General features: G+C 35.6%; 1 protein-coding gene across 1 annotated transcript; it reads right to left on the reverse strand.

Annotated features, from left to right (window-relative positions):
* Positions 1-11283: 11283 nt before the first annotated feature.
* Positions 11284-11865, reverse strand: LOC113751457 (ethylene-responsive transcription factor CRF6-like). Its single transcript, XM_027295478.1, has one exon. It carries the CDS (start codon positions 11863-11865, stop codon positions 11284-11286), a length of 582 nt encoding a protein of 193 aa, XP_027151279.1.
* Positions 11866-17830: the final 5965 nt, after the last annotated feature.

A 17830-nucleotide genomic window follows, 5' to 3' on the forward strand; every position in this document is an offset into this window, starting at 1 on the left:
TTTGAGCAAAAATTTTGAGCTTTAAATGGTGAAATTGTAGTTTGCTTCAAGATATGTTAGTTGTTGAACTTTCGCAGTGGTCACTGCACAGACTTAGAGAAACTGTCTTATCTTTGTGTAGAAAAATTCAAATTGAGTTTTACTTGTTGCATTTGAAACTAGATTCAGAGTGCTTTCTACTTGAAAATTTCAGAATTTTTCTCAATTCCTATGAATATCTATGATTTTCCAAAGTTGACTGAATTTTCACACCTACTGTGTTTTTCTACCTGATGAAGCAGAAATTTAGACTGGAATTTGATTGATTTGTGGATAGAATCTTACAAATGTGTTTTCTAGGAAAATGTAATTCTTTGAGTCTATTTTCCAACGGTATAAAGTTTATAAATTTTGGACTTAAGAAGTTTGAAGTATGATTTTTCAAACAGCATCACGCAAAACTGGAGAAAATTCTATTTTTCTAAAGTTGTTCTTACTTTCATTTCCAACTTCAAGTTGGAGGTGTTAAACCATTTTGAGCTTAGTTTTATGACTGGAATTGATGTTTTCTCACAACTTTATGCCTTTGAGTTGAATAGTAATTGTTGATTGTTCAAGGCCAAGTTTCCCTACTAGCTCTTAGTCATTATTTGAATAGCATGTGCCATGAAATCTTTACTTGATGGTGCTAAAGGTTTAGTATATGATGGTAGGACTTGTGAAAAAGAATTCTAACTATAACTTGGTACTTGGATGGTGAAATTGTGGCTTTTAGACCACTATACCTTGTTAACCCCTAGATCACTACTTATACGTGGGTTTTCACTTAAAACTAGGGTGTTTTAAAGAACGAGTGACTTTTCTTCTCGAGTCACTTGTTGAACGTTTTGACAAGAGTAAACGTTAGTATATCACCTTACTATATCCTTGCCTCATTTAAAACCTTGTTATTTTTTTTGTCCCGTTTAAATTTGTATTTTTAACTTTAGCATCAAAAGTTTTTCCCTTGTGGTTTGAACAAGGATAGGTGATATATGTATTTGATCACAGTTTTCGAAAGCGAACCCGTGGACCCTTTCACCGAGGAAAGTTAACTTTTATAAATGCGGTGAGTGTTTTAAGTGCATGTTGCACTTCATACTTGCTTGACATGCGTGTGCCCTATGAAATTAAATGTTATTGAACTGTTTGATATTTGACGTGGGTGAGCATGTACTTTGTCTTGCTCAACTCCTTTCTTGCTTGTACTTGTCCTGCTAGTTGTTTGGGCTGTTGTTCCATCGACTCTTTATTATGAACTGTTATTCTATGACTATTGATTGGTTGGTTGGGCTGTTATCCCACTAACACAGCTGCATGTTGGGAATTCCAAAATCCTATTGGCTAGTTAATCGAGTCGAATCGGTAAGGGCCTGGTCGATTAGATACAGAACCCTGGGTCTACGATTTTGTTGAGTGGAGTGACATCTTCTCGACTAATTGGTATGCTCGAGTATTACGACCACTATTTATTGTGGCGTGCGAGCTTAGTATGGGGGTTGAAACGGTGAACGGGAACTGCAGTAAAGCGGTGCTTTACGATTATTGGTTTGATAAGCGTTGATGGAGTGTCAACCACCAGCGAGATGTCCGAGCTATATGGATCTGGCTTTTGAAAGCCTTGTATCCTTGAATTGGATTGTTACTTCTTAACTTGTACTCCAAGTATTTGTCTTATTCTTTCTTGAATTAGTCTTGAATTAAATGTTGTAGTTGGTTGGACTGCGTGAATTTCTTAGAACCTCATTGGGCGAAAGCTTACTGTATGTTTGTTTTCCTTAACAAGGGGAAAAGTGTTAGCACCCTGAGAGTCGTGAGCGTGCCAGCACTTGGTATATTTTGTATTTCGTACTTTTGAGTTGTAAGCTGAATCTTGAATTATATACTAAGACATTTTGGAGATGAACACTTCAACTTGTAATAGTTAGTATTTATGGGTGAGATTGAATGATTTATTCGTACTTCTTGTCTTGAGGTGTTAGTGAGTTCTGACGAGAGTTGGGCAGGTGGCCCGCCGACCCCTCTAGTTCACCTTAAGGGAAAGTGGGGTCGTCACAGTTTGGATATTAAATGTGTGGGGTGGTTGATTGTCTTGCATAGGCGGGTGATTATCGATAGGTTCTTGGTTAGTCGCGACACCTCTACCACCACTATTACTTGCCACAAGCTGATCAATTATGCGCCTTTGTACTGCCATTTCTATGCTCAGTTCATTGAACTTGCTCGATAGCTCAGTCAATTGAGCTCCCAATGCTGCAAGATCTAGTGAATCACTATAGAAAATCTTACTAAAGCCTCCGATACTAAACTCATATTTACAAGTTGTCTCAAGACTCTACTTCGAGACCTAGTGATGATAGGGTTCCTTCGTGAAAGTATGTTTAAGAATACCTAAGAGTGTAGAAGAGAAACTGATTTAGAAATTTGCTCCCAGATATGACTATCACGCTTTATTCAAAACAAAAGAAAAAAGAAAAAAAATGGAGTTTGAATAGCATGTATTTTCTATTCAAGTTTGGCAATCCAAAACTTGTATTTTCATTTCTTCCACTAGTTGTTTGAGTTCGGGTCTAATCCTACCAGCAATTTAGGCCTAAGGTGCATTTTTATTTCTCCCGCTAGTTGTCTTGGTTCGAATCTAATCCTACCAGCGATCCAGGCCTGAGATGCATTATCAATTCTCATGCCAGTTGTCTGAATTCGGGTCTAATCGCACCAACAATCTAAGTTTGGGATGCATTTTTATTTCTCTCATTAGTTATCTGCACTCGAGTCTAATCCCACCAGTAATCTAGATTTGGATGCATTTTCATTTCTCCCACAAATCGTTTGGGTTCAAGTTTAATCCTACCGGTGATCTAGGCCTGAGGTGTATTTTTATTTCTCTCGCTAGTTGTTTGGGTTTGGATTCAATCCCACTAACGATCTAAGCCTAAGGTGTATTTTTATTTCTCCTACTAGTTGTCTGGGTTTGGGTTCAATTCCATTAGCGATCTAGGCCTGAATATATTGTCATTTCTCCCACTAGTTGTGTGGGTTTGAATCCAATTCCACTAGCGATCTAGGCCGGGGATATATTTTCAATTCTTTCACTAGTTGTCTGGGTTTAAGTCCAATCCTACCAATGATTTAGGCTTGGGGTGTGTTTTCATTTCTCTCACTAGTTGTTTGGGTTCGGATCCAATCCTACCAATGATCTCAATTAGGAGTGTATTTTTATTTCTCCCGCTACTTGTCTAGGTTTAGGTCTAATCCCACCAGCAATCTACACTTGAGATGCATTTTCATTTCTTTTGCTAGTTATTTGGACTTGGGTCTAATCCCACCTACAGCTTAAACCTGTGGTGCTTTTTTATTTCTCTTGCTAATCGTTTAGACTTGGGATCAATCCCACTAAACGGTATAAATTCAAGAATTACACTTTTAATTTAATGTTAGCAAGTTTCAGCCTCCACACACCTTTTCCTTTATAATAAAAACTCATTTTTCTTTATTTCTTCGTTAATAATTGTGTTTCATCCTGCATTATATGTTTCTTGTTTAGAAGTTTGAGGGCTTAGATTTCTTTATTCTACAAAGATCCGACGGATCACGTACTTGCCTCATTATAGCTCATTTACTTTTGAACTACGTTTAACCTGATTCTCATGGCGGGACACATAGGCAGTTTTACATGAGTTCGATCACGTCTTTTGTAATTTTATTGTATCATTTTCGTCAAGTGATTTCTAACTGGGTGTCTATTTATTTCAACTCAATGTAGTTAGAAAAGACAGATAAGCAATTCGATGTTTACATTTTTGTCTTAAATTTCTTTGAAACTCAGACAAAGAGAAGCAAATTGTAGACACCAAAATTTTGTCAATTTTTAATATTTTTTTGAACTTTTTGTGTCATTTATTTTCAAGCGTTTAATGTGAATTTTCATGTTTTGTAGGTTTATTTGAAAAGAGAAAAAAGAAAAAAAATCAAAAAATAGAGTCGCCATTTGATATCAAATTTAGGTATACTAAATCACCCAAAAATATTTTAACAAAAATAAAAATAAAAATAAAAATAAAAATAAAACCCTTTATGATGACTCAAAATCTTTGAAAATAAGAGAAAATGAGTTTAGGAGTCATAGTCGATGAAAGGAAAGGCGAATGTTCAATCTATTCAAATTTAAGACACCCTTTCAACCTATTTTAAGCTAGTTACGAGGTTTAATCAAAATTTTCTTAATCTAGCTCTAAAGCTTATCACATTTAGATGTTTCTATATGAATGTAAAATCTAAATCTAAACGAAATAGTAGAAGGGGCAAAATGTCCATTTAAGATCTACAGGGTATCAATCGTATTAATTGTGAAATCCAAAATAATACCTTAAAGGAGTCACAAGTATACAAAATGAGACTCAAATAAATAAAAATGATAATATATATAAGTATACATGACCAAAGAGAGAGGAATGCAAAATAACGGGTATGGGGAACAAAAACTCATAATACAAGTTTCCTTCTTATGGAGGGGTTAATGAGGTGTTGAAGTTAAAAAACTATAATCGCCTATTTCCTATATTCGAAGGATGACTCTTCTAATCTAGACAGGCAAATGAATTAGCTTATTTTATAATTTCTTAAATGAGATGCAATTCTAAATGATATGGTTCACACATGTAGGGGTAAGAAAATAATAATAGGAAATATTATGCAAGTGAGAAAAGATTCTAAAAATAGGAAAATATGCATAAAATGGAATGAATGACACGCATTACATGAATCTAGCACGTGGATGACCTAAGAGTCAAGCATTGGACTGACCCATTTCTATAAATCCTTACTAGCGTTTGACTAGTAAAGAAACGGAGGATGGATGTTTTTGATCGCTTATTTGTGTCCATGTTTCATAGTGTAAATCAGAACTGTTAAAAGGAGTTTGATGCCTTGATCCTTTTGCCCAAGATGTTGCGGCTTACATTTGAAGAAGAAATTCAAATGCTGAAGGTAGCAAATTGTGAATTATTCCTCCTAATTATCCACATCATCTAACTGCATGTTACGTTGGATAAATGTGTAAAACTACAGTTGGAGTATGTAGTTGAGTGAAAAAGTACTTTTAATCTGCATATTTCTTCAACACTCTTCTTGCACTTAGAACCATAAAAAGGATGATTTTTTGTTTAAATATGTGGATTTGATCTTATTTGTGGAATTACATTGCTGTTTGTTGGTGAATTGTTTTGCACGTAAATGTGCTTCTTAATCAGTGTCGTTGAACTACATGCTATATGTTTTGAAATGTGGCTTATATAGCTCTGACATATTCCAAGGCTTGCTAAGATTTTTGACTTGTTTTTACTGCAAACTTTTCCCCCACAACAGACAAAGACTTGCTCCATGATCAAGAGTTTCAGTGCTCTGTCCTTGAGATTTGACTTTGAACGGTAATTTTGAAATCGGCAAAATAAACCTAATACTGTATGAGCTAGAAAATTTTGTAGGGAAAAGGGATGATGCCAATCCCTTTTAAATAAAAATTCTGGTGGATGATTGTTATTCTTCCTGCTAACTAATTCATGGAACTTAACATGGTACCCTAGAAGTACATCTGAATTTTTGGAGTGCTCTCTTTTGTTTGTTAGTTCAATGGGTAGCTAAGGGTAGTTACCATACTCACTGGTTGTTAAAGAATTAGTTCTATTGTTTAATAAAAAAAATAAAAATGGAAAGGGAGGGACGGCATTGACCAAAGGCAATGGACCTTGGTCCTATATAAATTAAATTTGGTGGTAGATAGTTTTGATTCTCTCTCCTTCAGATGCAAAAATTTGCTGAGTATGGACCAGGGACTTTTTCTCCCAAAATTGGAATTCCTAGCCTACTGGATGTGCATAAAATGCTAGTGGAATGTAATAGTAATGGATATATCATTCCGGAGTTGGAAAAAAATCTTGTCGCCAAATATCAGAATTAAAACAAACAAGTTGAACAATCCACAAAAGAACTCTAGACAATGGCCAATCTAAGAACAAATTTCCAATTTCTTTGTGCTTCTTCTAATCTTGGCTACTATGGTCAGGGCACTTTTTTTTTAAATAAAATTATATTTTATTCATAATAAGAACCAAGAACAAGAAAAGCAACACAATCTTCTAAACACATGACAAGTCTTGCCCTCTCATGACCTCTTCACTCTCCTAATAGCAGGAGTTCCCCATTTGTCAAGTCGAATTTCCCCTCTGGCCAACAAAGGAATTGCTGGAAGGCTGTCATAAGTCCGAAGTGATTCTTGGGTGTGCGTGACTCCCACATTGGCCAAGGCGTCCGCCACTTTGTTCATCTCTCGAAAACAGTGTGAGAAACAATTCTCCCCTGCCACCAATTGCCATATCTCTTCCACCTCCATTCGGACATACCAAGGACAATGGAACCGTCACTGAAGGATGCCCACTAAAGTCGCCGAGTCCGATTGAATAAAGGGTGGAGACATCCCCCTTGCTTTGCACAAATGAAGGCCTACCAACAACGCTAAAACCTCTGCCTGTAAGCTAGTCTGGTCGCCTAGGAAAGCTGAGAACCCCACCATGAACTCACCGTTGAAATCTCGAAGCACTCCGCCACCACCACTGAGTCCCGGGTTGCCTTTGGAGCACCCATCCGTGTTCAACGTCAATCGGTTAGCTGAGTTAGGCCTCCATCATACAATGAGAAAATCATACCTCTGGGGGCCAGCCATGGCGATGTTGTCGTACATCTCCGGAAAAGTGCGAACATCCAACCGCTGTTGAAACTGAATCTCAAATGCTGCATTTACATCCTTGAAGATCGCTTGGCAAACATCTCGGCCCTGCACCCGAATTCCCTCGAAAACTGCTCTATTTCTCGCCTACCAAAGATGCCAACATATCCAGTTGGGCAACCCGGCCAAAAGGAATCACCGCTGGGATGACATCGAAGCTAGCTGCCACCAACCCAGTAAGCATGCTCTTAAGACAAGGGGCTGAGGGTGTATACCACAGGTACCATTGAAGAAAGTCCATACCTCCATTGCTAGTCTTCCAGTGAAGAAGACGTGTTCAATAGTCTCCGCCGCAGGCGCTTCACAACAGACACATTTGGAAGGCAATTGGAAGCCCGTTCTACATAACACCTCATCCATGGGTAACCGTCCCCGCAACAGACGCAGCATTAGAAATGAAACTTTAAAGGGGAGGTTCGGTTGCCAGATTTGAGAGTAGACAAAAGACTTATGCTGAACCTGTCTGACCTCTTGGAATGCCGAGGATAAGGTGAACTTTCCAGTTGAAGTCGGCATCCAGATTGCCTCTGTGCCCCTGTCCCCACTCGGGGTTGCCAACTTCAGGATGGAAGAAACGATGTTCGGGGTGAAGAACTGCCCCAGTTGCTGTGCATCCCATTGTCCCCGCACTATGAAGTCCTCAAAGGACAAGTTTGGCATGTCGTTAGCTATTAAATACAACGCCCCAGTTCCTATCCAGTTATCATACCAAAAGTCACAAGGCCCCCTGTGAATCAAGCATCGTATGGACAATTCTACATGTCTATGAACATTGATCATGCGCCTCCAGACTGCAGACGCAGTTGCCTTTATTTCTGCTTGACATGGGTGAATCCCTTGGCAATACTTCGCGTGCAGAAACTTAGCCCAAAGGGACGACCCCGTACGGAAGCTCCACCACAGCTTGTATGAAAATGCAGTGTAAATGTCCCTAAGCTTTTGAAGGCCAACTGCCCCTTCTTTAACTGGATAACACAACTGAGACCAACATATCCAATGTCGGTTGGGATCCCCCCCACTCGCCCCCCATAAGAAATTTGATCAGGCCTTCTCGATGACCCTGAAAATTGTTTTTGGCATCACAGCGGCCGACTAGAGATGCATCGAGATCGCTGTCAGCACGTGCTTGATGAGGACGATCCTCCCTCCAGGGGAGAGAAACCTCGACTTCCATGAGAGGATTTTCCCCAGTATGGCCTGACACACTTCCCCATAATGTGTGGCCTTGCTCTTGCCAAAATACAAAGGAAATCCTAGATACCTAATGGGGAAGTGTTGTCTTGAAAATCCAGTCAATCTCTCCACCACCCTCCGACGAGCAGGTGACGTGGACGGATGCATGAAGTATCCACACTTCTGGAGATTGACAAGTTGGCCAGAAGCTCTCTGATATCTGTCTAGCATACGCATGATTAGCTTTAAAACCGCCGAGGACCCATTGGCAAAAATTATCTCGTCATCTGCAAACGCTGGGTGAGTGACCTGCTCACATCCCCTCGAAATTGAAAACCCCCTAAATCCAGGCTGCATAACTAGGCTATTAAGACCCCGAGACAGGACCTCAGCCGCAATCACAAACAGCGCAGGAGAAAGGGGGTCCCCCTGCCGCAAACCTCTACTGTATTTAAAAAATCCATGAGATGAGCCATTGATAAGCACGGAAAACCAAACATTTAACACCAGTCGCCACACCATATCAATAAATCGTTCTCCAAACCCAAATTTGCACAGGTCAGGGCACTTGAATAAAAAGCATGATTGGTAAGTGTCCAAACATCATAGGCAGAAATCTGTTGCAACTGGGCTAAGTTAGTGAATCAATTCACTCCTATGTTGCATTAGATGCATCCCTCAATTGGTGCAAGTAAACCAAGCCCATGCAGAGCTTTCAGTTGAGATAAATAGGAAGTTCTTTCCATGTATATTGAATTAGATGTTCTACTAATAATTTTATGATATTGAAGTTTATCATTCACATCCCAAAACTTTTAAAAAGGTGACCTTGAAATGGTTGTATGCTATATATGTACTTTGTAGTTAAAGTCACTTGACAATAATAAAGTTGCAATAATTTGTTTTAACAAATGTAATTTGACCTAGATTGTGGATTTCTTTCTTTCTTTCTATCTTTTTCTTTTTGGGTGAAAGTAAAAGATTTAATATGATTTAGTATAGCTGACATTTTCTTTTCTAACTCCATCACAACATCCTCCAAAGGATTTACCAAACAAAATATGCTTCAGAATCTGAATGGGATATAACATGATTATAAGTTTAGAAAGTAGCAATCACCTCCAAACTTTAAAATGCGATCGTCCAGTGAAAAATAGTAAATGCTCTTATGAACACTAAAACTACTATATGTTAAGATACCATCCATAATATCAAAGACATTATTCATTTGCTATAAAGATGATTCATGAACATTGCCAAATTTTATAACTATTCCTATCCATCATGTTTCATGCACGACAAGAAAAGTACAAGAATGACCAATATTTAAGATTAAACAGTAATTTGCAATTTATCATAAACTTGGTTTTTTTCATTTGTTTGAGAAGAAAACTGAACAGAATATGAAGTCAAGCTTATGTGCTTGTGTTTAAATATAGGAAGTAATCATATAAAGATATACATTTTGATTTGAATGGAATAAAATTAATGGGATATAAAGTTTAGATATCATGAAAATTAGAAATTATTAATCAAATGATTCTTTTAATGGGTATTCAACGGGCACTGATTAACACATTTAAAACACACCCAACTTATCTTGTGAATGGACACACGAACAATTATTAGCCTTATGCTTTCTCTAATTAACATTACTTTTTAAAAAATTTAATAGCCGAACTACATTTTTTCCTTTTTTGTAATGAGTGCCCATTTAACAAGTACCTTTTTTTAGGGGTTGGGAGAAGGGGGACTGGGATCCCAAGAGGACACTTAGTATGATTTTCGAAGTCTATTGGGGTTAAATGGATACTCTCAAAAGTTAAAGTCCCAAGTGCATGCTAAATAAGGTAAAGTGAGAGGAGAATTATCGAGCTAATTATAATCGATATTTTTGAATCTTTGATTTTATAATTTGAAACTTCAATATGTTATTTCTTTAGTTTGCACCAAGGGATTTTTCACAAAGCATTAATCTCAAAATCTTTGGCATTAATGTTCCTAAGAAAAGCAAATAATGGTTTTAACAACTTTTCTATTTTTTCATTATTTTCTCATTCTTATCTGTATTAATTGCAAATCAATTGCATATCAATTCTGCACCACATGCAAATAATGTCCATTCTATTCTGATCCCGGAGACGATTTAACCCAAAGTTCCTAAATATTCTAAGTTGTGTTTTACTTCATTTTTGAAAATCTAAAAGCCAAAAGAGGTTAAAAAATCTACAAATTTGATCCCTTATAATTAGAGATCTTTTATGACCTATTATGAATAGTTTCCGTGGGCAACCTTTAAAGATAAATATAACTATTTTGAAATAAGTATTAATTTCACCTGACAAGTTTTAGTTTTGGTATTTTGAATGCTGAAATAGTTTTCCAAATTGTATTATGGGAAAGTTTATGCATACCTAAAGCAAAAACTAGAAAAAACATTGCAGAGCTAGGGACCTAGGAGAAATCAGAATGGCTTCCAAGGTGGCTCTTATTATTTTTCCTTTTTTGAAAATTCTTTAAAATCGTGAACTTTGGGGTAATGGATCTGATATCAATTATGTTAGCTAATTTACACACAAGTTACAATCTAAAAAAATTCATCCTATTTGTTCTAGGTAAAGTATGTGATTTACTATTAATTAATCTTTTTGCTGCAAACTTGAGGAAATCATCTGGCATCAATTATTGTCATCATAATTTTGGCTACGGAATTCTTTATGTCCTTCCATCACTACAATGCTTTTAGTCAGAAGGAACACTACCACGTCTTAACAAATAACAACATCAGAGTCTCTACTGTGCTTGGAAAGAGAAAGCTCATGAATTAGAATTTTAGTTGAAAACCATTAATATTTGACGTAAATGGAAACGCTTATGCAGCTCCATTTTTTGATAGTCACCTATTTCAAGTGTGCCATCATCTGTCAGCCTTGTGCACAAGCCAAAAGATAACTATGAAAAGTTTTGCAAAGACCTGCTAAATGTCACTCGGAGCAATCTAGGATTGAAATCATGAAATTCTCCACAAGATGCAGAAACTCTACAAACTTACAAATCAAGTCTAATAAAGGATTAATGCCAAAACACATCTTACAACTGACATTGAACATTTATTATATGCATAAAATTATGAAATATTTACAAGGAAATGGATAAACATGAATGCAGGTATATTACAGAAATAAAAGTTTTTGGACAAACAAAAACCATGGAAGCAACTGAATGGAGCATTGCATTAGGATCTTACGGTCGGTAGCCAGAGCAATGGTGACTAGAGGTCCATGTTGGCTGCCAAAATAATCAAGCAAAACCTACACTGGGTTAGGGGGGAGGGCCTGCCTTGTGATGATTGAGAGTTCATCTTTAACTGGTAGTGGTGGGAGAAAGTTTGTAATTGCTTTGGGTCCACGGAACTGAATCGCTGCACGATCATAAGCTATTGCAGCTTTTTCTGCTGTATCATAAGTGCCAAGCCACACCTGTTTTTGTTTAATAGGATCTCTTATCTCAGCTACCCAGCTGCCCCAACACCGCTGACGCACACCACGAAACTTCTTGCGCTGGCTCTCATCTTTAGACTTCACTTTTTCTGTGCCTTTGGCTTTTCTCTTGTTCCCCGCCACATTTCTATTACTAGGTTTCTCTTTTACAATCCCATCATTGTTGCTATTTTCTTCAAAAAGGAGGTGCTTGAATATGATCTTGTTGATGTGCTTTTTGACCCTACGGCAATGACTGGTGCTGCCCTCTTCATCACTGGAAGAATCAGTGCAGTGGGGATCAGTTACTAAGATCCTGACAACTTTAGGATAAGCATTCACATCGGATGGGGATATGAATTTTGTGGTTTGTGTCAGGCGTTCACTGTACTTGACTTTCTCAGTGTTTGACATCTTCTTATGTTGGGATTGAAGGTCTGGTGAAATTGTAGTTTTCTAATCGAGAATGAAGAAAAAGGGAATAAAAAATTTTGCAAAGTCATAAAGGGACTTCATATCTGGTATGTTGTATGAAGAGCATTCCACAAAATAGAGAACTCACCTTGATCATACGTTAAGATGATTAACTCCTGAATCTGTATGAGTTAATTCAAATAAATATCAGATATGTCATGTTCATGCTAAAATTAACTGTGTAACTTTTATGTGAACTAAACAAGCAGCAAATAACATGCAATGATATGTTACTTAGCATATGTATTAAAATTTTTTGGATCCAATTCAAGAATCAACAACCTACCATATCAAAACTAGTTGCCATCATAACTTTCATACCACTTCCTCTAAAACTTAAGAAGAGAGAAAGCAAGAAAAGCAAAAGATCAATGATTTAGTACTTGGACAAAATGAAGTTGATCAAATTCTTCTATTGTAAAAATGCACATACTTGATGGACATAGACTATAAAGCTCCTGAAAAGGTTTAACAAATTAAGCAGTCAAACAACACAGTTCCAAAAACAATTTAGCTAGTTGAGACTAGAGACAAATCAATACAGCTGAGTGTAAGGACATTAAAAGTCTAGACATTCAGTAGTCCAGGTTTAACATGGATTAAAAAATCTCCAGAGACTGCAAAGAAATCAAGACATTTGAAGTAGAACAATGTTTCAAAATTATGCAAATTCATAAACTAATATGCTTGCCTTTTTTTCTTCAATTACATCCCAAGGAAAATTCGCTTGAATCCCCAAGAAAAGGTGAGAACTTCCTTAATTTCAAAAATCCTTACACTACTCTCACGGACAATTTAATCATTGTCAACTACTCAAACGAATTGTAGGCATCACAGAACAGTGATATATTTATAAGCAAAAAAACCTTGTCACTATGGCATCACTCTATCCTGTGATAGCAATACTTCTCTCTATTGCCTAGACTATCTAGAAAAGCACATCCAGTATCTACTCAAAATGTGAGAAAATGATAGGAAAAGGACAATGGAAAGAGTAAAGATTCGAAACGTAAAATAGTGGTTTGAATGCAGCTGGCAAAAGAATAAACTACAGCACACGTGGAAAATTTTAGACAGGTGGAGATCAACATGCAAAAGTTTTATCTAATTGACAGCAATGAGAGAATAAATGACAAATTTTTACTTCACCAAAATTTTGTTAAATTGAATTGGAGCTAAGGCCTTAAGCAAAAGAATAATGAGGATACCACCTTTGGCTATTATTTTATGGATGATACTAATATCACAATGATTAGCTTTCCTGAAGTGCATATTATGAATTAGTTTCCTTATTAATAAACAAAACCATTCCCATTGCAATAGGAGATAATACACACCTTCTTTTCTTTTTGGTAGCCCAATCTATAGTCTAGTTAAAAGCTGTCAAAAACCTAAATGGATCGGATCACACCTTTTTTCTTGGGCTATTTCTTCTTCTTCTTAACTACCAAATGTAAAAACTTGTGTCACTGCCTTGACAACTCCATTAGTTTTCGTCTCTGATCCTCAATAGCACTCTTGCAGTTCAATAGCTTCTTTGTCACTCATTTGGAAAACAATATTCACATTGAAAACTATTGTATTGGACATTATTTGTCTGATTGGCAAGCAGCAAGAGTTTAGCTACATCGAGTGCATTTTGGGCCACTAGTTTGACTGCATAAAATAGCAGTCCGAGAGGTAATTGGTTTTGATATACTCAAAGTAAAATTGGTCCTTAGTTAACAAAAGATAAGTTAGACATGATCATAACATGTTTAGAAGTATACTTGCAATACAAGGGCATGATATACCATTATAACAGTTTTTTTTCCTATGGAAGGTTAATGGGATGGTTTCTGGGTTCTCATGCCTGCAAATTAATATAAGCACCAAAGATAGCTCTTTTATTCTAAACTCTTACAAGCATACTAGGGACATAACTCTTGTACAATTATGAAAATAAACACAATCAGCATTCTCCCACTCATGAAAGAAAATCATGAATTGATTTCTTTTACAGAAATCTTGAATTTAGAAAAATCGTTTAAGATGGATATCACAAGTAACCAATTCCCAACAATCACTTTCTTTTGGCTAACTTGCTAGTTTAATAAGATATAAAATCTACTAAAGTTATCTTCGTTACAAGAAGGATTACACAAACAACAAAAGATGCATATAGATACAACATACCTGAAAAGAAATGTTGTAATATGGGTATCTTGAATTTAGGAAGAGCACGTAAGACGGATATCAAAAGCAACCAATTCCTAGGAATCAATTTCTTTTGGCTAAGATGCTAGTTTAACAAGATATAAAATCTACTAAATCTATCTTCCTTGCAAGAAGTACACAAACAAGAAAAGACACGTTTAGATCAACACACACAAAAATACAATGTTGATAAAAAACCAAAGTCTACAAAATATATTGCAGGGTATCTAAAACAAGTGAGGCTTGTACGTATTAAGGTCGATAACAAAACTAGATTTACTACATATGAACCACAACAATGACAGCCAATAAGTGATGTACTTACATGTACAAGATGCATGCCACTTTACCGTAGAACTCCCATGCACTAGAATTTGTTCCATATTGACCTAAAATCAATTGGTATGGTACTTAGATTTAAGAGAAGTATATTTCAGTATCTAGATAAAAGCCTAGAAAATTGTTGAACATAAGTGATCCAAGTCAAACAAAGACAGGTACCTCTCTTGCATGGAACAAGGATAAAACCTATGAAACAAATAAGCATTTAAAAGAAACTATATCTTTTTCTAAAAAATTCCACCAAGAGGTAGATTTACTCCACAAGGTCCAAATGAAAAAGAAAAAATGACATTCCTCCTATTTCATCTCTATTTCACCTTATCTCAATATCCAAGTCACAAGACTCCACTTCCTTTAAAATAGGAGATGAAATTGATAAGTTGAAACAGGTACAACAAGTTTACCTCCTACCAAGTGTTTAGGTCAAAAAGTAATATTATGTGATTGATTTAAGACCAACCTGCCAAATACCCAATTATATGCTCTCTCCCTAGTAGCCTAAACATGAATGGAAATTAAAAAGTACTAATAGAAATTTGTGCAACTACATCAGATGGAAAAGGTATCAAAGATTCCCTAAAAAAAAAAAAGCACTAGGGACATGCAGCATTTATAAAGGTCTATTGATATAAATTTTATGAAGCACAGTTCACCAAATAAATTTAAAGGTTCAAAAGTAATCAATGAAAATAGTAATAGGAAAAAAATTCCTCGATAGTTTTAAAATATTGCACATTCTCACTAATTGGAATAGAGTTTAATAATGTGGAGAGATTGAGTAAGACTCATGAGTCATAGCCAATTATAAAGATAGATTCTTATCATAAAAACTTAAATTCAAATAGCAAAAAGATATGCCAACAAGAGGAAAATGTTGATTGTAATTTATTGTCTTAATCCAGTTGAATCCATGATTAGGAAACTTCTATGTTTTACCATCGGCAATTTGGACTCCTTTTTTAGTGCAGTAGACAAAAAAGAAAGCAAAACTTTCCAAAATTGATACTTCTCTTTCTAAAACATTAGATACAAACCCTTTCAATATCATACTGTTGAAAATATCATTAGGCAATAGTTGGAACCTAATAGATATAATGAACACCAAGAGATAAACATGTTCATGCAAGGAAAGTTATCTAATAGATTATTTGAGTTTTTTTTTGTGACAGATGACAAACCTGAAAATGTAGGAAATTTTTTATTCTTAAAAACCCTTCAACAACATTGATTACTTATTTAATAATGGTGAAAGTTAAGTAAAAAACTGCTAATGCTCTATCGCTTGACATTTCATGTGGAAGGTGGAAGTAAAAACAATTGGTAAAGTAATAATACCTATTTCTTTTAGAAGCAGATTTCCTATTTCTGCTAAGAATCCAATTCATTCATTAAAAGAAAAATCAACCACAAAGATCATACCATTATTCTTTATAAAGATAAAGAAGAGCCTATACTTCTCTTGTGCACATTTACTATAAGAAATTTCAAATTGAAATTGGTCTAGCAGATCTGCACCTATTACTGATTGACAATGATAACTCATATGTAAGTAATAAGGGTAAAATGATAATCATCAAATCTTCAACCTTACAAATTTAACAATGCGGGTATCCTCTTAATAGAATTCATTCCTTAGACACCAGGCTGCTACAAGATGTTAATGAAAACATAGGTGAGCTAGTGAGGCATCAAAGTTGCTATTTTTGCCCTCTCAAATTAATGGTTTCTTCAGCACATAACCACTATCCATCTAAGCAAATAATATTTCCTCTTATTCATGCTCAACTACCAAAAACTCTTCTAGTATAGAGTTTCATATCAAAGGTTCTAAGTTCATTCTTATAAAGGTTTCAAGTACTCTGTTCTTTTAGTACTTTCTTCAGTTTGTCCATTCCTCTGTTTTTGGATCAATTAAAAATCATAGATAACAAAACACTGTATATGCTTGATATTTAACCATTAAGCGTTCATTTCCTTAAGCTCAAGGGCTCTTCTTTTAGAATGCAACAGAGAAAATTTCTCAGCGTCCCCAACAGGAAAAAAATATGGTTAGAAAACTGATAGTAGTAATTGTGCATAATTTAGCTTCTCGAAATTTTTCATCAGCTATATTTCATCCCATAGTCAGGTTGTATTGGGTCTCTCATGGTCAAAGGAAGAAGATAACCTATTACACCACATTTCAAACTTCAAATCAAAAGTTATTCATATTTTTTGTCACTGTAACAAACTCCTAACCTATGCTTCTGTGCAAATCAAGTTGATGTCAAACAACAACAAATTTTAATATTTACACTTCACAGAGACAACAATTAAGAGTCAAAATTTACTGTCTGACATGACCACATTATGATAGAGCAAGCAAAAAGAAGATCACCTTCATATGGAAAAAAATAGTTAATGGAAGACTTACACTGCATTACAGATGACCAAGGTAGAAGTCTCATTGAATTTCTTAGCATTTGTTTGGACTGTCTCTCAACCATCTTTTGAGGACATCCTTCTTGCAAAATCAATCTAAATTAGTTTACATGTCTAAGCACGATCCTGACAAAAGTTAGTCCAAGCAAAGAGGCACTCAAGCTTTCAAATCTAGTGCATTACACTGAGCAATATTAGGGATAATCCTTCGAAGATAATGTTTTTCTTCTAAAGAAATTTGGTCGGAACAAAGGAAAACTCACAATCTCTTATGGACTTGTTCCCATAGTATGCATAGAGTATACAACTTTGAGAAGGTCATATTGATGGAGATCATAAAAGGTGTGCCTACAAGATAGAAGAAATACTAATAATTTTAAAAAATGATGGAAGATGGTATCCATCTAATTTCAAGGATAATTAAAGATGAAATATTTACTTGCTACAACAGCAATTTATTTATGCTAGAAAGCAGCTATCTAGGAAGAAAGTGAAACCGGAATCAAGCATGCTTGAATTTTTGATTTGTTAAATATATATAGGATTGTAGTTAATCACTTTTTCTTATTAAACACTGCAAACTTGGTAAAACTTAGAGTTGGATCTCCTCAACCTCCTATAGGATTAGCATCAAGATGTCATGCATGTAACTATGTCGATTAAATATGCTATAATATTGCATTAAAATAGGAGCAACTAGTGAAAAAATATAAAAGAAGATAATCATTCAATACAATATGAATTTACGCATGGTTAAGTAGTCAAAAGGAGAATAACTAGGACTATATAGTGTATGATCTACCAGCAAATATTTGGTACATGACATCACTCTAACTCTTCCACAAGTAGATTGGCCAAAAAGCAGAATTACTGTTTAATAGGATCTGTATTATCTTCACATAACAACATATAACTAACCATCATACAAAAGGAAAAGACTAAAAGA

Source organism: Coffea eugenioides, chromosome 11 (assembly GCF_003713205.1).
Source record: "Coffea eugenioides isolate CCC68of chromosome 11, Ceug_1.0, whole genome shotgun sequence".
In the NCBI taxonomy this organism is placed as follows: domain Eukaryota; kingdom Viridiplantae; phylum Streptophyta; class Magnoliopsida; order Gentianales; family Rubiaceae; genus Coffea; species Coffea eugenioides.